The sequence below is a fragment of the Notechis scutatus genome, chromosome 1 (genome assembly GCF_049901735.1).
Source record: "Notechis scutatus isolate UNSWTSFEM ecotype Mainland chromosome 1, rNotScu1.2, whole genome shotgun sequence".
Taxonomy (NCBI): Eukaryota; Metazoa; Chordata; class Lepidosauria; order Squamata; family Elapidae; genus Notechis; species Notechis scutatus.
In genome coordinates, this window is record NC_142009.1 from 171,831,361 (window position 1) to 171,853,783 (window position 22,423).

General features: G+C 35.6%; 1 protein-coding gene and 1 long non-coding RNA gene across 3 annotated transcripts in view; one reads left to right on the top strand and one right to left on the bottom strand.

Moving 5' to 3' along the window:
- The window catches only part of KIAA2012 (KIAA2012 ortholog), a 140,390-nt gene that overhangs the window by 101,692 nt on the left and 16,275 nt on the right, over positions 1 to 22,423 (top strand). For both annotated transcript variants that reach the window (XM_087949790.1, XM_087949797.1), the window contains exons 15-18: positions 1,586 to 1,679; positions 3,766 to 3,940; positions 4,581 to 4,716; positions 6,065 to 6,444. In XM_087949790.1, the coding sequence (XP_087805916.1) occupies positions 1,586 to 1,679; positions 3,766 to 3,940; positions 4,581 to 4,716; positions 6,065 to 6,444 (785 nt within the window). The remainder of the gene's footprint in view (positions 1 to 1,585; positions 1,680 to 3,765; positions 3,941 to 4,580; positions 4,717 to 6,064; positions 6,445 to 22,423) is intronic.
- The window catches only part of LOC148133098 (uncharacterized), a 704,593-nt gene that overhangs the window by 23,644 nt on the left and 658,526 nt on the right, over positions 1 to 22,423 (bottom strand). The gene's annotated exons all lie outside the window — the stretch shown is intronic.

Below are 22,423 nucleotides of genomic sequence, written 5' to 3' on the forward strand. Positions count from 1 at the left end.
TGCACTCCATTTTTGGGGCTCCTGGGCAAAGCATTAAGAGAGCAAGAGGGATCATCAGAACAGCTGATCATCAGGAGGGGGGAAAGAAATACCTTAAGGAGTGACTGGGCAGGGAGAATACAGTCAGCGATGTTGGGCATGCGTGTAATGTCGTGCATGCGCGATAAGGACTGACTAGGCGGGGAGGGGAGGGAAGGGAAGGAGCCAGCCAGGGGCATGATTTGCCAGTTCTCTGAACTGCACAGAATCATAACAACTGGTTCTACAGAACCAGTCCGAACAGTAGAATCCCACCCCTGGTCATAACTCCAAAGATTGTAAGGAGACTAATGTCTGTATTTCTTTAAAACAATATTTCCTTACTAGATGTCTCTTAGTTCTTTTAGGTTTTAACTAACCCCTGTTGTCATTCTGGGCAGAAATGATGTTAGATGAAATGGGATTTGTAATGTTATACACCTGAAGGATATCAAACTGAGTCAGGTGACTTAATACAAAAGCTTTGCATCTTCTCCTTTTCCCTTGTAAATCAAGGGGTTGAGGAAACATGTATGATTTGTATTATTCTTGGATCAAGAGCTCCCTCTGTTGGTAATAGCTCATTGTTAACATATTAGACTAAGACTGTTCAGTTTAGGATTTTGGTCTAGTCCAGTATTTCTCAACCTTGATACCTTTAAGATATGTAAACTTCAATTCCCAGATTTCCTCAAGTAGTATAGGCAGAAAAAAACATGTAAAATTTAGCTTTTTTAAAAAAGGAAAATCCTTCAGAGAGTTCATTTTTAAAGCTACAACTCACTGCACTTTGTGTACACATAGGGAGTAGGGATGGCAAAGCTGCTTCCTTCCAGATGTTTCATGCTATTGCAAGGAACCCCTTGGCTGAATGCTGCAGATTTGGAGACTTCATTTTTAAAGCTAGCATTGCCAGGTGTTGTTGTTGTTTTTTGCCATGCAATGCTCTTGTAGTTATACATGAATTAACAAAAGTAATTGTAATTATTCCAGACAGTAGCACTCTTCTCCTCAGAAGCTCACTCTAAAAAATTGCTCCCATGCAGTCAGTTAGCATTTTCACATGATAGAGGTAATGTCACAGAAAGCAAAAGACATAAAAACTCCGCCTTTATAAGGCCAGCTGAAGAAATCATTTTAAGCTTTTAGATTGGGGTTAGGGTTAGATAAATAAAGTTTCGTCTAATCCCATCTGTTAGGGGATCTATTTATGTGACTAGCATAGAAACAAAGTCAACTTTAATAGGTTCTAATTTATATTAGAAATAGATATTTAGAAATCCTTGCCATCTAATTTTGGCAAATGAGGCCACAACATTCCCTCTCATGCTGAGCAAATACAATATAGTAAACACCACATTAAATTACTAACAATTTGCTGCTGTTCATGATACCAGGATCAGTTGCTTGAGAAGGTCACTTCACTCTGCTTAATGGAAGGGCCAACTTTCTCAGAAAGGGATGAGTTATCTGGCTGATGATTTGCATGTTTATCTGGTTCCTTGCCAAGATTCAAAATGTAATCTGCTAAAAATGTAGCTCTTTTACCACCCCTCTTCCTTTGTAGATGAAGGCAAACAATTAGATTTCTCAGATCAATCAACTAATCTCTTCCACTATGAACCACATCTTGCTCATTTGAAGGTTTATACATCTGAAATGTAAGTATATGGGACAGCTACTAACTTGTAGAAGAGCTCAGCGTAGGAAAATAAGACAGTCAAGCACATAGACCTGATGCATCAGCAAACTTGGAGAAACATTTTAATTTGTCAATAGTTAAAAGATTTACTTAGATACCTGAGAGGTATATACTGTATACTATGTAGGTATAATGTGTAGATGGTTGTATATTTGTCTATTTTCCAACTAGTAGTTTTTGAGACTGTTGAGGTATTCCCCATTAGGAGAATGAGTACATTCAGGGAAACATAGTGAGAGTGATGCTGAATAACACCCGACCAGCATACAGATACACTGAATAGTAAAATGTAGGTTTTACTTCCAGTAAACGGGTAAACAAAGTCCAACAAACAGTCCAAATCATACACGGTTAAAGCAGTTAGTATCAGTCCAGGGATAATCCAAAAACAAAGTCAAGTATCATAAACAGAGTTCAGTAAACGGAGTTTGCTAACAGTTGCAAGACTCATAGCAATCCAAGCAGAACGACGATCAGGCAAAACGGCAAAACAGGAAATGCAAGGAGAAAGAAACCAGGTTTCTGGCTCCATCTTATGGCCGTTGGAGGAACCTCAGCCAATCACAATTACAGCATTCTCTTAAAGATACAGTATTAAATGACTATCCTGGTTTATATATTTCCAACCCAACTGTTAGGTGACTATCATTCCTAACAGAGACACTCCAACTATATTGAACTACAAACTCTAGAATTCCAGACTGTCTAAATTGGCTGCCAGTTTTGAGAACTATTGTCCAATGTATCTGGTAGGTGCTACATTGCTAAAATAGCTAAGAACAGTCAACTTTTCAATATTTGGGGGAGGTTGGATTTCTTTTTAAGCTCTATCTCTATTGGTTCATATTATTATAATGTTATTATCTTTGCCATAAACTACTCAGAGTTCTTTTAGAGCAGGGGCATCAAACTCAAGGCCTGGGGGCCTAATCCGGCCATGGGCTAATTAGGGCTGGCCCACAAGGCCGCCCTGGAAACAGCAAAGGACCAGCCTGCGGTGCTCCCGTGGCCCTCCCGAACTCCGTTTTCACTGGCAGAGGCATGCAGGAAGTTGTTGCAGCTGAAAACAAAGTTTGGGAGCCTGTTTTGCTGGCAGAGCACTCAGGCCACCACAGGTGCCCCCAAGATGAGTGACATGAAGCTGGCTTCACATACCCCAGCCATGCCCACCCCAGCCCCCCAAGGTCAAACACAACCCTGATGTGGTTCTCAATGAAATCACCCCTGTTTTAGAGTAGAGCTACATAAAAACACCAGTAATAAATGAACAAGCAAACAAACAAGGCTTTTTTTTGTCAAACAAGGTACTTTCATCAAACATTATCAAAAATCTTAGGGTCTCTTCAACCACCTTGGGCCACATAATTTATCCTGTATTTATGTGGATTCAAAAAAGGTGGCCTTTCAGGACTAACTATTTCCACCCACCATATTTTCATATAATGCAAGATTACAAAGACTCCATCAGGCTGAATGTGCAGTAATTTTAGGGAATTAAACCAGGTAGTGCTTCCCAAGGCTTTGAAAAGACCTTTTGGGAAATTAAGAGATTAAAATGGGGTAGAACCATTTTAATGGGGTTCTCAACCTATAGTCTGAGGACCCCGGGGGGGGGTCACTGGGAGCCTGTGAAGGCTTGAAGAAGTGTTAGGATTTAAATTTTGAGTTAAGTATTGGGGGTCCATAGCCACAAAAGGTATTTAAAGGTGTTGAAGGAAAGGTTGAGAACAACGAGCAGAATATTTCTGCAACTATCAACTTAAGTGAGTCCTGAGAGGTCCATTAATATTACATAAATATTTTTTTTCCTTTTCCCAGGAAATGAGGAGACAGGATAGGGCTCATTCCTGAGTTATAGCTCAAGAAGTATTAGCAATTGGAAGTAAATACTAAGAGAACAGTACTAGGAAAAGGTCAATCAAAGCTATCTGTCCTTTGATTGATTTTGCTAATTTTACAAGGTGGAAGAAAGATTATATGCTTGGGAGAGAGCTTTCTAAGAGTTTATCTGACCTAAACATAATCCCCTAATTGTATTATCAAAGAAGGCAAGCTCCAAATCCTGAATATGATTCCATAAAACCTTTTGATTACCATGAAGAAGTTATGGAGAATCCAAGAATTGACCTGTATGCTTCTGAAATATTTGGCATGGAAGAAGATATGACAGCATTGTCAGAGTCAACCAGCCAGCCAGCTGGGGTTGCCCGTCTGAAACAGGTATGGGCTGGGGTTTGCATCTTGTGCCTGAAACACAAACAAAACTGATCTGGACCTGGGTTATTGGGGATATAGGGAGGAAGGAGAGAAACAGCTGGATTTGGTGACATGGATCTATTTGGTAATAAATTTCAGAGCACCATTATCTCATCACTTTTAGAAAAACTAGAATTTGGCAAATGTATAATGTGAGTTTCCAGGTTGGCTTTAGTATTGCTGGAAGGCAACACTCATGTTAATCTCCCTTAATTGTCATGAAACATTTGCCTTTTCCCTTGCAACTTCTCCCTTTTCTCTTACCATTCTGTCCTAGATGTGGCTTTCTGGGCTTCTTAGATCTTGTGGAGATGCTTCATGTATTCTTTCTCCCAGCAGTGGTTCGTTTATTATTTATCCTTTAATTGTCAATAGACATAGGAAGGTTGGTAGTTGGTTGGTCAATCAGTAGATTGATGCAGTTCACGTCAGAGATGCTCAGTGCAGATGAGAAAAAGATGCTCCTTTCTGGAAAAATTCCAATAAGGATGAATTGGATTAGGCCCAGCCTCTACTTTTGTTCATGCACTCGGTTCCCAGACAGAGGGTAGGGTGACATTAAAAAGGAAAGGTCTATATCTGATTCTTCTTTTCTTGTTTGCAGGCTGAAGATGTTTTAAAGAGCAAAAGGAGTGAAAGACCAAAAAAACAGCCAATACAGAAAGCTGGAGATGGGTTGAAAAAACAAAAAAAGAGTTTGAAGAAAAAGAAATACCAAAGTCAAAAGGAGTTTGTTGTAGGTATGACTTTGCTATTACATATCAACAATTACAGGGGGGTGGAGAAGAATGACAGAATTTTCTAACAGTTTCTCAATAAGCAAGGGCTAGATTGGTAGCCATGTAATCTGCTTTACCAAAAGTAACCCTTTGTCAAGTTCAAGGTAAATGGAAAGAAAATTAGCCAAGAAATGAATGAAGGAAAACTGGGAAAATGTTTATCCACCAGTAAGCAAGGAGCTTTAGTGAGATTATATTTAGTTGCATTATTTTTCTAAAGTTGAAAATACTCATTTAAATTGGCAGGGGCAAGATTTTAGCACATTTATGCCATCATCAGTCTCCTTTCCTGATGAAGCTTCCTGGTTTTTCTTTAGTTTTTCTGGCCACTACTATAAAGAAGTCATTGGTAGACTAGGGCACTGATGATGTTACTTAGTTGGGTATAAAACATCTGCGATCAATAACCAGCTCAGAGACCACCAAGGACCATCAACTCTGAGCTATGTATATTCTCTTCTATTGGATATCATTGTTGAAGCCTCTGGGGAAGGAACACCGTTGTAAGCATTAAAAAGATTGTGTGAATCAGTCAGATCTCTTGCCGAATAACGATAGAGCACCATTTAAAGTACAAAAGGAAATTCCAAATCATTTACAAATAAAGCACTATAGAAGGACTCACTCTCCTTCCACATACAAAAAAGCAGTTAATTGGATCGAATATTTCAAAAATGTTTTTGGGGAAATACTTCAGAATTTACATGAGAGTAGCACCTCTGGGTGACATGATAAATCAGCACATCTTTTTCAGGCTTTTTCAGATGTGGGGTTTTTGACAAGCTCATGGACTTCAGTGGTTTTTTTTTTTTAACCAGTTACATTTTTCGAGGCTGAGACAGAAACCTAAAGACCAGCTGCTTTAATGAATAGCTGGGAGAGGTGCTGCTCGCCTGTGAGTTCTAAGGTACTTAATTTTCTAAGTATGCTCAGCCCTAATGATCTGTTGGATAAATTCTCTTAATGGAAAGCTTTGGTGGGCTGATTGCCCATTTTATAAAATAAAAGTATAAGAGCAGATAAGGTGCTGATGCTTCAACAGATCTGGGGGGAGACAGGTGGGACAAGGTTCCTTCTTAAGGTATAGATTTGGGGAACAAAAAAACTCAATTGTTTTTATCACTTTGTTCCCAAATGCCTGTGAATTGTGTACTATTACGCAATTCTCTGTAGCATAGGCTTAATCCTACAATTAATAATTTTAAAATCTCTGTGAAGTCATCCCCCACAAATGAGTTACAAAGGGTAATTTTAATCCCAGCTATAGATCTGTGGAATAAAGCTGAATAAAAATACTTGTTTCTTACAGGGAAGCCCAGAGAGAAAATAATTATTAGGAAAACAATTGCACACTTCAAGGGGGAACCCACATCAGCCAGCATGGAAGAGCAAACCCACAAGAGAGATTCAGGGCAAGAAGATGTTGAAGTAGAACCTATTAGCTGTCTTGTAGAGGAACAAGGAGAAGAAGAAGAAAGAGAAGGTGACCAAAGTCTTCCTGATTCTAGTATTTTTATGGAGGAGCATCCCTTGACACTTGATATGAACCAAATGTTTAGCGAAGAGGTTGGCAATATTTCTGGATTTCATCCAGGACCTGCTAGTGAAACATCCATTGCTACTTACAAAGCAGTCTCCACTGCAAATGGTTTCCAGGCTGATGCACAGGAGGGAAATCAGCTAATGGAGGTAAGGTTTGCTCCCCCACCCCCCAAAATAGAGGCTCATTTAAATTTTCCTTACATAATTTATGTTTATTGTAGCTTATGATAAAATATAAGAAGCTAACTATTCATCGCCACTTTTTATCAGATTTATCTGAATAAGAAGTGGACATTGTTTATCCTCTGCCAGGCTAACAGCAGATTTTCATGAATGTCTGATGAAAAGTAAGCTCCATTGCCTTAGTAGGATTTCCTCCAACATTTATGTGTGGAACTACAGTGCTTACTAGGATATTCCAAGCAGGGGTGGGATTCTACCGGTTCTGTCCGGTTCTATAGAACTGGATGTTAGGGCTCCCAGTAGTTCAGAGAACTGGTAAAATGGCCCCCTGGCTGGCCCCATCCCTCTCTGCCCGCTTCTCCGCTCCCTGCCCAGTCAGTCCCTATTACACAGGTGCAACATTGTGCGCATGCGCAACATGCCTACAGCTGCTTTTGCCCGCCAGGCCAGTCATTGCTGCCTGCCTTTCGCTCATGGGCAGCAGAAAAGCAGCCCGGTTGAATCCCATTTCTCTCTGCTGCCCGGGAGCTGTTTCCTGAAGGGAGGGGCCTTGTAAGCTTTTCCCTCTGCCGGGAGAGGCTCTCCCAGCAAGAGCAGGTGAAAGAAACAGCCCGGAGTCAATCTGCCTGCTCATAGGTAAGCCTGCCCTTCCCCCACTGTCCCTGGGGCTCCCCGGGCCTCACCCAGCCTACCTAGCTGCCCTCCCCAACATCCCCAGGCTCGGCTGGCCGGCTAAGCCGCCACACAGTACTCTCCCAGCTCTCCTTACCTTGTGGCAGGCGGCGGACCCGGCCGCCGCCCATAAGCAGTGCCGTCAAATGGGAGGCAGCCAGGTCTGCTGCCTCTGCCGCCCACAGAGGTGTTTTGGGAGGGCTAGAGTGTGTGTGTGTGTGTGTGCGCGCGCTCACGGCCCTGCTTTAAGCACGTGGAGGTGCTTAAAGCAGCAGGGCCAGGAGCACCCGCTGCCCCAGTCATCGCTGCACGCAGAGCGGAGGTGCTTTGGGAGGGCTGGGGCGTGTGTGTGTGTGTGTGTGTGTGTGTGTGCTTTTATACATGGAATTCTTAGCCTTCACCTTGGTCTTCCCCAGCGACCCACTCAGAGTGATGGTTTGCCGTCGCAGGACGTGGAGCAGAGGTGCTTTGGGAGGGCTGGAGCAGGGGTGTGTGTGTGTGTGTGTGTGTGTGTGTGTGCTCATGGCCCTGCTTTAAGCACACGGAGGACTTTTAATATCACTATGTGTAAATTCCTTACTCATTGGTGTCTTAGCAGATTTACAATGCTCCATGTTATAGCATTTTAATGTGGCTAATCTTCTTGGCTTGCAAAATTTTAAAACCTTTATTTGTTTTCACTATATCAAGACCCAAATAATGCTTAATTTCCCCCAAATTTCTAATCCTGAACTTTTTCTGTTATCTATAAACAATATCATTTGCTTCTTGTTCAGTTTTAGTTATAATTGTTATGTCATCCATAAATAACAGTAACAGAGAAATTAAACCATCTTTTTCTCTTCTGAACAAACAAGGATCAGCTATACCAGCTTCAAAACCTATTGAAACTAATTCCTTTACAATATATTTATTCCATTCATAACTGGATTGCTTTAGACCATAAAGACTTTTCTTTACTTTCCAATAATCAGTTTTTCCATCATCCTTTAAACCTAATGGCTTTTTCATATAGATGGTATATTGTAAAGGTGCATGTAGATATGCAGTTTCAAAATCTACATGGTTTATTTTACATTTATTCTTAGCTGCCCAAACTAATGCTGTTCTCAATGTATTTGCTCTCAGACTAGGTGCAAACACTTCATCATAGTCCTTATCTGACTGAGCAAATCCTTGAGCAACTTATCTTGCTTTATGGGTAATAGTCCCATCCATACCACTCTTTATCTTATACCCCCATTTGCAACCTCTATTGCATGCTCACCTGGTGGTAACTTTACATCCTCATACACCTCTAAATCCTTTAACAATTTTAACTCCCTATTCATAGCTTCCTGCCAAGCTACCTGATCCTTTGTAGGATACGGTTTTATTTCATTGAAGTTAGAAGGTTCTGTATTAACCTGACATACAATGCCTGCTTGAAATCTGTCAGGTGGACGTCTCTCCCTAGTTGACCTCCTAGGCAACTCAGTACATGTTGTTGGCATGTCCTCTTCCTTTACCTCCCCTATCAAATCCTCGTCTTCTACAGTCATAGAGGGTTCTTCTATTGATGATTCCTCCATTGAGGATTCCTCCACTATCTTATCATCAATATTATTATCATCAGGATTATCGGTAAACAATGGAGTCTCAACAACAACACTATCCTGTACCTTATTATATTCCTGTTCAAGCTTTCTCCAGCCAACATGCTCCAGAAATTTAGCACTTCCACTGCAATATACATTAGTAATACCTGGCTCCCAAAATCTAAATGTTCTATGATTAGCTTCATAACCTACAAAATCTAATTGTCTCGCTCTATGTTGTCCCTTTTGCCTTATTTGCGTGGGAATATGAACCCATGCTGGGGTTCCAAATGTATGTAAATAACTGAGATCTGGCTTTTTTCCATTCCAATGAGTAAATGGTAATTCACCAGTCATTGAATTCACTACGTTATTCAAAACATGGTTAGCACACATTATTGCTTTACCTCAAAGTTCCTCTGATAAACCAGAATCCGAAATCATAGTTTTAGCCATAGCCTGTAATGTTTGTCCTCTACGTTCAATATATGAGTTATGTTGTGGTCTACAAGGAGCAGAATGCTTATGTTCAATGCCAGCTTTCTGTAACATGGCTTCAAATTTTCTATTATCTGTTACTAATCTAATAACTTTCTGTTTTTTTCCTTTCAGAAAATTTTAGCCAGTTTACAAAATGCTATGTTTCTTTCTTCGTTTTCATTAAATAACAGAAACCATATCTGGAAAAATGATCAATTATACTTAATATGTAACAGGCTCCACCTAAACTAGGTTTCTTAGGTCCGATAATATCAGTAAAAACAACCTCTAATGGTTCACTGGTTTTGAATCCATTTACCCTATTTGCAGGAGTTGCTTTTTTCTTGATTGCAAGCACTGGAATTTAAATACTTTGTACAAGGTTTTAATTTTATACCATTAGATAACTCAACAGTTTTCTTTAGCATTTTGAAATTTATATGTCCCATACGTCTATGGAGCAGATGAATACATTCATCATGAGGCTTTTTGTTTTCATAAACTGAGTTAGCATTAATTAATGGATTATCATGTATAATAAACAAACCATTATCCAATCTTGCAGTAACGCTTTTACCCTGTTTTTCAATTACACATTTATCTCCCTGAAAGGTTACAACAAATCCTGCTTTTACCATTGCTCTTACAGATAGCAAGTTAAATGTCACTCTAGGTACATATAACATCGGTAAACGTTCATTAATACATGAACAATATGCAGTACCTTCTCCAGATGCTCTCAATTTCCATCCATTAGCTAATGATACATGCTGTTTACTCTTTGTCATGTTGACAAACCTCTTTATTTTTAGTTATACACTGCGATGCTCCACTGTCAACTACCCATATATCATGGTTTACAGTTGTAGTTGTACTTGATATGGCTAAACTTTATAAGCTCTTATAAGCTCTTTGTATATTAATAGCATTCTGTTTCTTACCCTTTTTACAGTATCTGGCTATATGACCTTTAGCCCCACAAGAAAAACATTTCCTAACAATATAGGCAGTTGAAGACAGTTTTTCTTCCTGTGTTTGTCCTTCTCTGCATTGATTTCTATCTTGCCTTCTTCTTGACTCTTCTAAAAGTCTTCCAGTTATGCCAGTCAATGTAAGTTCATCTGTTTAAAACTTCCAGTGAAGACACATAATCATCATAAGTTTCATCCAAAGAAGAAAGAGTGATGTAAACTTGATGCAACTCTGAGAAAATCAGCTCCTTTTCTTGTAGCTCTTGTAAAGTCCTTTTCATAAACTCCAAATGAGATAACATATCATCACCTTTTATAAGACAGGCTCTAAACAGTTTACGTGTAAGGTGTATGTGTGCACCCACACTATCTCGAACATAAATCTTCTTCAAAATGTCCCAACACCTAGCAGCAGATTCTTCCCCACAAATATGGACTAACTGCTGATCACTCAGTGTCAGTCCAATTAAGCCTTTTCATTATCCTGGTTAAAGTCAGTTATTTTCTTTTTATCTTCATCATTCAATGGGTCCCAAGCTGTTACATCTGGTGGATTATTAGCTACAGTCCATAATCCATCTTTACGCAGAAGTAGGCTGTACTCCATAAACCAGGAAACATAGTTTGTTCCATCCAACCGGGTTATCTGGGATATACTGGTTGACTGTTCTTGTGCCATTGGTAGTTTCACAATAAACCGCGATCAGCTGGCTGAATATGAAACTGTATATTCACACTGATTCTCAATATATCTCTGGGCCCATAACCAATGCTATGATATGTACAGAATAACCCTTGAGTAACAAGGATATGCACATGGAAATGTTTATGAGAATAGCTATGAATAATTATCCATTCACACACAGATACACTAAATTGAGTTAAAGTTTACTTTAAGAAATAGCACAGTCCAATAAACGGTCCAGGTCATATACGTTTAACAGTCCAAAGAATATCCAAGGTCTTCCTTGTCTATACAAGACATGTGATGAGAAATAAACTACCAAGAGAAGTTAATATCAGATTTACTAAGAAAATAATTAAATCACAAATACGGCAAGAGAGAAAACACTAAAGTAAAGAAATAGTGGTACTGAAAGAGGAACTGAGAAGAGTGAGAGATATAAGAAGAGAATATTTATTTTTGACCAAAGAGTTACTTAAGAGAGGAATAAATTACAGATGGCTGATACCAGAAGGTTTCATGTTTACCTGGCAGGAACAAAGACTCAGAATTGATAGAGTTTAAAAAGCTGAGTTATTCTATCTGGAATATTTCAGAGGAAAAGTGGAAGACACAAGAAAAGAGGAGTCATTAACTGAATTTCAAGAGGAATGTATAGCAGTAATTAAAAAATAAGAAGGATCCATAGGTGGTGTACCCAAGAGCAACGAGAACCAAGATCTACTAGAGCAACAAATCCTTCTTATAAAGTCTAAAATGGATGAGAGAAAACTGATTACAATAAATATAAATGGACTTAACTCAGTTACTAAAAGAAGAAAAATATTCCATAAACTAGAGAAATTAAAAGTTGATATAATCTGCTTACAAGAAGTACATATTAAAAACAACACAAACATATATTGAAACAACAAAAATTAGGGCAATTATTTACAGCGTTGACACAATGTAAAAAGAGAGGAGTGGTGTTATACATTAGAGATACAAGCCCAGCGGAAAAAATAGATACAGATGATGATGGAAGGATTGTGATGGTGGAGATAATGGACAATAATCTATAGACACTTTTAATAGCAATCTATGCTCCGAATGATAATCAAGAAGATTTTTACAGGAAATTACATATGAAAATAATTGAACTGGACTATGCTAATATTTGTCTGATGGGAGATCTTAATGGAATAATTAATGACAAATTGGATTATAAAACACAGAAAACAGCAAAGAAACTAGAAGGACATTGCCAAAATCCTTCTTTCAAATGGTAGATGAGATAAACCTAAAAGATGCATAGAGAGAGAGAAATGCAGAAAATAAACATTATACTTTTTATTCAAATAGACATGCATCATGGTCCAGAATAGATATGATATGGATGTCAACAAAATCGCTCTCTAACATACAAGACATTGAAATAGAAACAAGTACCTGAACAGATCATAATCCAATAACAGTTGCATGGAAAAGACAAAAAAGGAGATCTAGATGGACTCTAAACAATACGATATTAAAAGAAAAAGATTTCAAAGAGAAAATTGAGAATTGACTTTCTTCTTTAAAGAAAACACAAAAGAGGATACATCACTACAGAATCTCTGGGATACAATGAAGGCTTATACAAGAGGTTTGATAATGGACTACACAAGAAAAAAAAACAGAAAAAAAACCTTTTAAAATATTGGAAGATGACTACAAGAGGCTGGAAAAAGAATTACAGAAATTTCCACAAAAAAAGAGACATTAAAATTAAAATGGGCATAACTAAACATAAAATGGGGCTAATGGAAAAAGAGGAAATAGCCCAAAAAATTAAAAATGCAAAACAGAACTACTTTGAAGATGCAGATAAACCAGGCAGATGGTTAGCTTATAAACTGAGAAAGGAAAGAGACTCAAGAAGGATAAATCAAATTAATAAATGAACAAGGACATGTATGTTATGGAAATGCGGAGAAGAAGAAAAAAATTATTCAAGATTATCATGGAAAATTGTACCGTCAAGAGAATGTCCAGGAAGAAAGAATTTAACAATACCTACAGGAAGCAAATCTGCCCCAGATACCTAAAGATATTGAAATAATGTTAGAAGGTAACATAACAATGATGGAATTAACAGAAGCTTTAAAAAAGCAAAATATTGGGAAAGCACCAGGTCCGGATGGACTGCCAGCAGAATTTTACAAGACATTTCAGGAAACATTGAATCTTCACTTATTAGAAGTTATGAATGAAGTTATGTCAAGGAAGAGAAAACCCCAAACATGGTCAGCAGCATATGTTACACTTGTACTGAAGGAGGACACAGACCCACAGCAAGTTAAAAATTATAGATCTATATCCCTATTAAACTCAGATTATAAAATCTTTGCTTCAATTCTGGCAGAAAGACTGAAAAAATACTTAAATAATTTTATTCACTCTGATAAAAATGGATTTCTGCCAAAGAGACAAATGAAAGACAATATGAGAATAATTTTAGACAGGCTGGAATACTATGAGGCACATCCTGAAAAACAAATGGCTTTGATGTTTTTAGATGCACCTTGACAATGTGAGTTGGCGTTTTATGCTATTACAATTGGAACAAATGGGCTTCAGTAAAAAATTTACCCAAGCCATAGAAACGATATATTGTAAACAAATTGCAAAGGTTATGATAAATGGAGAGTTAACAGACTTTATAGATATAAGAAAAGGGACTAGACAAGGCTGTCCATTGTCGCCTCTGTTTGTGTTAACACTGGAAGTGCTGAATAGGAACATCAGAGAAGAAAAAGAAATAAAAGGAATGAAAATTAAAAAAGAAGAGTACAAATTGCAAACCTTTGCAGATGACCTGGTATTCATATTAGAGGATCCATTGGAGTCAGCACCTAAGCTAATAGAAAAGATAGAAGAGTATGGGAAAGTAGCAGGTTTGAAAATAAAAAGATAAAACAAAGATTTTAACAAAGAACATATTAGCAAGACGAAAGAAAGAATTGGAGGAAATTTTGGGGATCCAGGTCACAAATAAGGTTAAGTATTTAGGGATACATTTAACATCAAGATGTAGCACACTCAAGGAGGACAATTATCTTAAACTCAAACAACAGATTGCGACAGATTTGATAAAATGGGAAAATTTACAATTATCATTGATTGGGAGAATATCTACAATTAAGATGAATGTATTGCCTAGAATCTTATATTTATTCCAGACAATTCCAGTTAGATTAGGAAAAGAATTTTTTGAAGATCTAAATAAAATAGTGCTAAAATACATTTGGCGGGGGAAGAAAGCGAGAATAAAACTTAAATTGTTACAAGATGCAAGAATAAGAGGAGGATTGGCTTTGCCCAATTGAGAATTATATTACCAGGCGACGAGTTTGATGTGGGTAAAGGAGTGGATAACATTAAGGAATACTAGACGTTTGAATTTAGAAGGACATGACTTGCTGTTAGGGTGGCATGCCTTCCTCTGGTATAAGGGAACTAAAATGCAGGGGTATTTTAGAAGACATTATATTCGAGAAGCATTGTTTTTAAACTGGGAGAAGATAAAAAAGCAATATTATTTAAAAATTCCACTATGGTTATCTACTATTGAAGCTTTTTCTTATCCAATAATATATAAAAAGGAACAAACAGATATGATGAGATATTGAATGAAAAGGGTGAACTTAAATTTATGCAAGTGTTGGAAGAACAAGGTGTAAAAATGAATTAGTTTTCATATTTGCAAATACAATCTAGATTTGATAAAGATATTAAAACAATGTATCTATGATAAGTTGACTGACTTAGATAAAATTTTGACAGGTACTGATGAAAAAGTAATTTAAAAACTTTATGGACATTTGCTGGAGTTTAAATTAGGGGAAGAACAAGTTAAAGAAACGATGATTGCTTGGGGAAAAAAATTTGGATATGGGATTGATTTAGATAAATGGCAAAAATTGTGGTCTCAAAATTATAAAATGACAATGTCAACTGCATATAAAGAAAATTTGTATAAGATGTTTTACAGGTGGCACTTACCCCCGACAAGAATTGTGAGAATGTTCAAGAATAAATCGGATGTTGGAAATGTCATCAGATACCTGGTTCATATTACCATATGTGGTGGACATGCTCGGATGCAAAAAGATACTGGACGATAATCCACACATGGTTGGAAAAAATGATAAAACAACATATAGACTTTAAACCTGAGATATTTTTATTGGGAATTATACCGGAAATATACAGCAAAGAATTGAAATATTTGATTGTAAATGTTTTAACAGCAGCTAGAATTGTATTTGCTAAGAATTGGAAAAGTGAAAAAATACCTATGCAGGAGGAAATTATTAAGAAAATCATGGACTGTGCTGAAATGAGTAAATTGACATTTGAAATCAGAGAACAAGAAGATAAACAATTTTATATGATATGGGATTTATTTTATCAATGGTTAGATAAAAAGACATGGTAAAGAAATAGATTAGGAAGCTTTACAATAAAAAGTTAATAGATTGATATAGAATACAATATAAAATATATAACCATTGGATGAATTAAACTATAATGAAATTTAAAATATCTCGCATAAAATGATGGAAAAATAGTTTAGTCAAACGAATGATTAATGATTGATAAATACATAAGCACATGTTTGATTGACAAGATGAAAATTTATATAACTTGTGAGTAAAGGCAAAAAAAAAGGATAGCACAAAAGATTGTAATCAACTGACACACTGTATGTATATAATTGAAAGATGTTTTTATGTTTTTATGTCTTGTTTGTTTGTTGTAAAAAATAAAAACTTTAAAAAAAATATAAATCTTAATTTTAACAGTACTGTGTCATCATTATTATATACATTGTTATACAAACTAATCTCATTATTATACAAATCATTATACAAACCAATCTCATATAAATATCTACATTTATATATCTACATACATTTATATATTTTTATCTGTAACTTTCTTATTTCCTTTTATCTTTGTTTCTGTTACTCAACTATTATACCAATTATACGAAGTTTCATAATACTCTGACTCTTCTTTCTCTTTTAATTTTAAGCTCAGTTTATTCATTTCAGCATAATTAATAATTAATTCCTCGGAGGGTATATTATTTTGTTTCCAACATTGTGCATATATTATCAATGCTATCAGAATATGTAATAGAATGTATCTAATTTTCTTCCTATACTTCCCCTTAATTAAACCCAACAGAAACAATTCCAGTTTAAATTCTATTTGTTCTTCAATTATCTCTTGTATCCAACTCCTAATTTTCCTCCAGTATTTTTGGGCTACTGGATATAACCACCACATATGATAGAAGGTACCATGTTTTCGTTTGCATTTCCAGTATATAGGATTCATATTGGGGTACATTTTAGCTAATCTCATTGGTGGCAAATGCCATCGATAAAAAATCTTGTACATATTTTCTTTATAGGCCGCTGATCTTGTTTTTTTTTTATTATTAAAAGTTTTTATTGATTTTAACGACAAACAAAAACACAAAAACATAAAACATAACATAAAAAACATCATCATTCTTCATATATTTACAGACAGTGTATCGGTTGGTTTACCACTCCTTTTTGTGCATCCATTTCATAGTCATCATAATAATTGTGTTACATAATAACTCATATTATCAATCAACAATTATATATCCTAATATCATTATTAAACAATCATTTGACTATAATTTTACTAATTCATACTTAAGCGAGATAACTAATTTAGTTACTTTATTTTATAACAAATCATGAAATCATACCAAGTCTATCTTAATAAAATATTCTAAAAGTGTTATCAAGACCAAGAAAAAATGTATATTCGTTATTTCCTAAATTTCTAACTATTCTATTATTATATTGTATTATCTAACCATTGATAAAAAAGATCCCAAACTTCATAAAATTGTTTATCTTCTTGTTCTCTCATTTCAAATGTCAATCTACTCATTTCAGCACATTCCAATATTTTCTTAATGATTTCTTCCTCTAACGGTATTTTCTCACTCTTCCAATTTTTAGCAAATACAATTCTCGCTGCTGTTAATACATTTACAATCAAATACTTTAAGTTTTTATTATATGTATCAGGTAAAATTCCCAATAAAAAAATCTCTGGCTTCAAATCTATATGTTTCTTTGTCATTTTTTCCAACCATATGCGAATTCTAGTCCAGTATTTCCTGGCCTCCTCACAAGTCCACCACATATGGTAATATGAACCAGGAATCTGATGACATTTCCAGCACTTTTCAGATTTGTTCTTGAACATTCTTGCTATTCTTGTCGGAGAAAAATGCCACCTGTAAAACATCTTATACAAATTTTCCTTATATGCTGTTGACATTGTCATTTTATAATTTTGAGACCACAACTTTTGCCATTTCTCTAAGTCAATCCCATATCCAAAATTCTTCCCCCAAGCAATCATCATTTCTTTAACTTGTTCATCCTCCAATTTAATTTCCAACAAATAATTATATAATTTTTAATCACTTTTTCATCTGTCAAAATCCTATCTAAATCAGTCATTTTGTTATAAAATCCTTCCATTTTGGAATCTTTAAGATACCTTGAATGTATTTGCGCATATGAAAACCAATTCATCTTTATACCTTCTTCTTCTAAATTTTGCATCGTTTTAAGTTCACCCTTTTCATCTAGTAATTCCCCATATCTAACTTATTATTTAAATATTTTTTAAGCCTCTCTGCCAAGATTGAAGCAAAGATTTTGTAATCTGCATTCAATAAGGAAATAGGTCTATAGTTCTTAATTTGTAATGGGTCAACCCCTTCTTTTGGGATAAGTGTAATATAAGCTTCTGACCATGTTTTAGGTATTTTCTTATTTACCATAATTTCATTCATGACTTCTAATAGTGGAATGCTCAACGATTCTTGTAGTGTTCTATAAAATTCTACCGGGAGACCATCTGGTCCTGGTGCTTTTCCATTGTTCTGTCTATTGAGTGCTTCAGTTAATTCCATCATTGTCACTTTCTAACATTTCCCCAGTTTCATCAGGTATCTTAGGTAGGTTAGCATTTTGTAAATACTGTTTAATTTTTCCCTCATCAAGATCCTCCTGTTTACATAATTGTCCATAAAAATCTCGAATGATTGCTTTTTTCTCTTTATTACCATAGCATACTTGGCCTTGATTGTCTATTAACTGTAATATTTTCCTTGATTCTTTCTCTTTTCTCAATTTATATGCTAACCATCTACCTGGCCTATTTGCATCTTCAAAATAATTCTGTTTAGCACTTCTAATTTTTTGTGCCAGTTCTTCTTTCTCTGCTTGATCCATTTTATGTTTAATTATGTCCATTTTAAGTCTAATATCTTTTTTTTTGTGGCGCTTTTGTAATTCTTTTTCCAATTTTTTATGGTCGTCTTCTAAAGCTTTAATCATTTGCCTCTTCCTAATGTTCTTTTTCTTTGAATAGTCTATTATTAATCCTCTTGCATATGCCTTCATTGTATCCCAAACATTCTGTATTGAAGTGTCCTCTTTTTTGTTTACATTGAAGAAGAAGGCCAATTCTTTTTCCATCCATTGTGTAAAAATTTTTTCCTTTAAAATAGTATTATTTAATGTCCATCTAGATCTTCTTTTTTGTCCTTTCCATTTAATTGTCATTGGATTATGGTCTGCCCATGTACTTGTTTCAATATTTATTTCTTGAATATTAGATAATAATTCCGTTGATGTCCAAATCATATCTATTCTGGACCATGATAAATGTCTATTGGAATAAAAAGTATATCGTTGAGTTTTAGCTTTTCTTTCTCTCCATATGTCTTTAAGATTTAATTCATCTGTCATTTTAAAAAAAGATTTAGGGAGAGTCTTCCTATTTTGTCGTGTTGCTTTTACTGTATAATCCAATTTATTGTCTACAATTCCATTAAAATCTCCCATCATAAGTATATTAGCGTAGTCCAGTTCAATTATTTTCATGTGTAATTTTTTATAAAATTCTTCTTGTTTATCATTCGGGGCATAAATTGCAACCAAAAGTGTTTTTGTATTATTGTCCACTATTTCAACCATTAATACTCTTCCGTCTTCATCAGTAAAAGTCAGTTTTGCTGGAATAGTTTCCTTAATATACAAAACCACTCCTCTTTTCTTACAGTAAGTCAGAGAAGTAAATATTTTCCCTAATTTTGATCGTGCCAGTAGTTGTTCGTGTTGTTTTTTAATGTGTACTTCTTGTAGGCAAATTATATCAAATTTTAGCTTCTCTAATTTGTGAAAGGTTTTTCTTCTTTTAGTAGCTGAATTCAGTCCATTTATATTAATAGAAATCATTTTTTTTTCCTCCATGGTTATACTTTATATTTAGGTCTAACAGCTCTCGTGGATCTTACTTCACGTTGTTCTTTGGTCTCCACTTGTCCACCTATTGCACCTTCCTCTTTTCTCATTTCCATTTGGTCCTCTTCAGATTCAGTTGAAATGTTCACTTTTTCTATCTCCATTTCTCTTCTTTCAAAGAATTCCTTGTAGAATATTTCTGCTTTCTCAATTGAATCAATTCTGTATCACTGTTCTTGCCATGTAAACATTAATCCTCCTGGAATCAGCCATCTATAGTTCACCTCTTTTTCCAATAGCCTTTTAGTCAAAAATCGATATTCTCTTCTAATCTCTCTCACTTTTCTAGGTACTTGTTTTAAGACCACAATCTCTTTGTCTTTATACTTCAACACCCTCTCTCTTGCCACTTGTAGTATTTGGGTTTTAATAGTTTTTTTGGTGAATCTAACATGAACCTCTCTTGGTAGTTGGTTCCTCGTCGCATATCTTGTGAAAACTCGATATATCTCATCTACTCCATCCATCATCTTTTCTTCTGTTATTTCCAAGGCTCCAGCCAAGATTTCAATCATTACTGCGGCCAAATTTTGTCCTTTTTCCTCCTCAATATTTTGAAATCTAAGATAAAATTCTGACCTGTCCATCTCCCACTTCAACATCCCACTTTTTTCTTGTTCAACCGTTGTTAATCTATTATCGATATTTCCAATTATGTCATCTCTTTGCTTGTCTTTCTCTTCTATTTTTTGGATTCTCTCATCATGATTCACCATCATTTGTTGAAAATTTTCAAATTTTTCATCAATCTTCCCAATTCTTTTATCAATACTCTCCATTCTTTGTTCCATGCTCACTTTAAGATCTTGTATTCCTTGCATAACCGTCATTAAATCCATTTGTGCTTTATCTTGCTTTGCCATTATAGAAAGTCGTCCTCCAGTTGATGGGGAAACAGGAGCAGAAGTTGAAATGCCCGGAGGTAAAATTCTCTTACTCATTCTGTGATTCAGTGTCTTCCGGTTCTTTTAATCCAGTTAATAAGGTGACCAATTAAAATCCAATTAGAAAAAGGGAAAACACCAAAAAAAAAAAAAAGCCAAAAAGAAGTAAAAAGCCCAAAATTAAAAAAGAAAAATTATTCAGGTTCTTCAAGACCTTAATCCAATTGTGGAATACTCAATTATAATTCAGAAGTAAAAATTAAAAATGAAGAGAAAAAAGAGACAAAATAAAGCCAACAATGTAAAATAATAATAATAATAATAATAATAATAATAATAATAATAATAATAATAATAATAATAATAATAATAATAATAATAATAATAATAATAATAATAAGCAAAAAGAAGAAGTTCTTCAGGTTCTTCCCACCTTAATCCAATTGAGAGATCTCAAAAATAAAAAATATCCATAAAAATAAGTCAGAAGTAGAAATAAGAAAGCAAAAATCCCAATAAAAAAAAAGAATAAAAGGGAAAAAATAAATATTCTGAGGCTTCCCCTTTAAAAATAAACTAAAAATGAGGTAAAATAAAAATAAGTATACCAATATTACAAAATGCTGTGGGGTTGGGGGGGAGGGATAGAACAGTTGATAAAAAATAAAGAATAAAAAGCACCCACTGCCTTTTATTTATCCAAGGCTCTTATTTGGCTTCTACACACATTTCAAAGCCAAGCTTCAGATATTCAATTAATAATAGAAGTCCCGAAGTGCACCTGTATAAACATCCTCCAGTGCTCTTCCCTCTATCTTCCCTTTATCTTATCACTTCAGTAGCCTTGAAGAAAAAGTTTTTTCCCAGCTCTCAACTTCAAATAAAATATTTTCAAGCCTCTAGTTGGCAGTGTTGCAAAATTTCTTAAAACCACTCCCCCTTCTTCCCCCTTAAAAAAGCCTAAAAAAAACGAAAATATATATATTTAATTAAAAAAAACTAAAAACTAAAGGGGGCCTCTATTTTATAAAATATAAACAGTCAAAAAGGAGAAAAAAGAACTAGTAAATATAAAAGAAAAAACCAGTCTGCTTAACTAGATCACCATAGAAGTTCAATGGAAAAAAAAAAAGGTAAAAATAAAAAGCCAAGCTTCACTTTGACATTTCTCTTTAAAAATCGCCGCTAAGTCAGTTTTGTCAATAATCTTACAGATTTCTTCTCATTCTTAGAGTGTCCTTTAGTCCCAATATTAATATTTTTAAAAAAAAGTCCTCACCAAGCCGATACACTTTCTCTTACGATCTCTTCCTTCCGGAGCTGTCCCAGCTTCAGCAGCTTAATGGCTGCCTCCCCGCCGATGGTAAAAGGGCTTCTTCTGGATCAACCAGGGACTTGCGATGTCCCCTGGGATCTACAGAACGCGCCCCTTACTATCACCGTCTCTACGGGACGGTTTAGGTCCGTTGGGACCGACCAGGAGCGGGGATATCAGCAGCTATCTCAGAGCCCCGAGATAGCAGCTGTATCGCAGCGACGAGACTCCGCCTTCTCAGGCCGCTGATCTTGTTAATGAATAATTTTTGTTCCATATTCTTTCCCAATCTGCTATATCTATATTATATCTATATTATAAATCTACAGTATATTATGTCCCAAAATTTTACCCATGCTATTATGCATCCTTTTACTACCTCCTCTTCTAAGGCAACTTTTAATAGGTAATTATACTTTTTTGCTATAAATTTCTCTTCTGGGCCTGTTAACATTTTATCTAATTGTTGCAATTCAGTGTAGATTCCATACTCTTCCATATCTTTTTTATATCTGTTTTGTAATTGTAAATATGGATACCAATCAATGAATATACCCTGCTCTTTTAATTCCTGATTCATTTTTAGTTTTCCCTGTTCGTCTAACACTTCTCTACATCTAACCTTTTTGCTAATATCCAGTGTGTTTTGGGAGATCATCGCCTCCATGGTAGATAACCAGATAGGTACATGGAAGCACTCTAAAAGGCCTGGGCACAACCAGAAAATTGTCAGGTTACAGTATATGATTAAAATAGGGTGATTTGAGTTCAATCAGGGAGGTCCAGGGGTGTGATTCAACTGGTGTAACAACCAGTTTGGTGAGCGCGCGCTTTGCACACACACAGAGGGTTTGCTACTGACCTTCTCCTGCAATCCTGCACTCCCTGTGTGTTAAACAGCTGATACGCAGCAATCCACTGTGCCGTACAAAGCAGCTGAGCTTGAAAACCAGGAAATAAAGG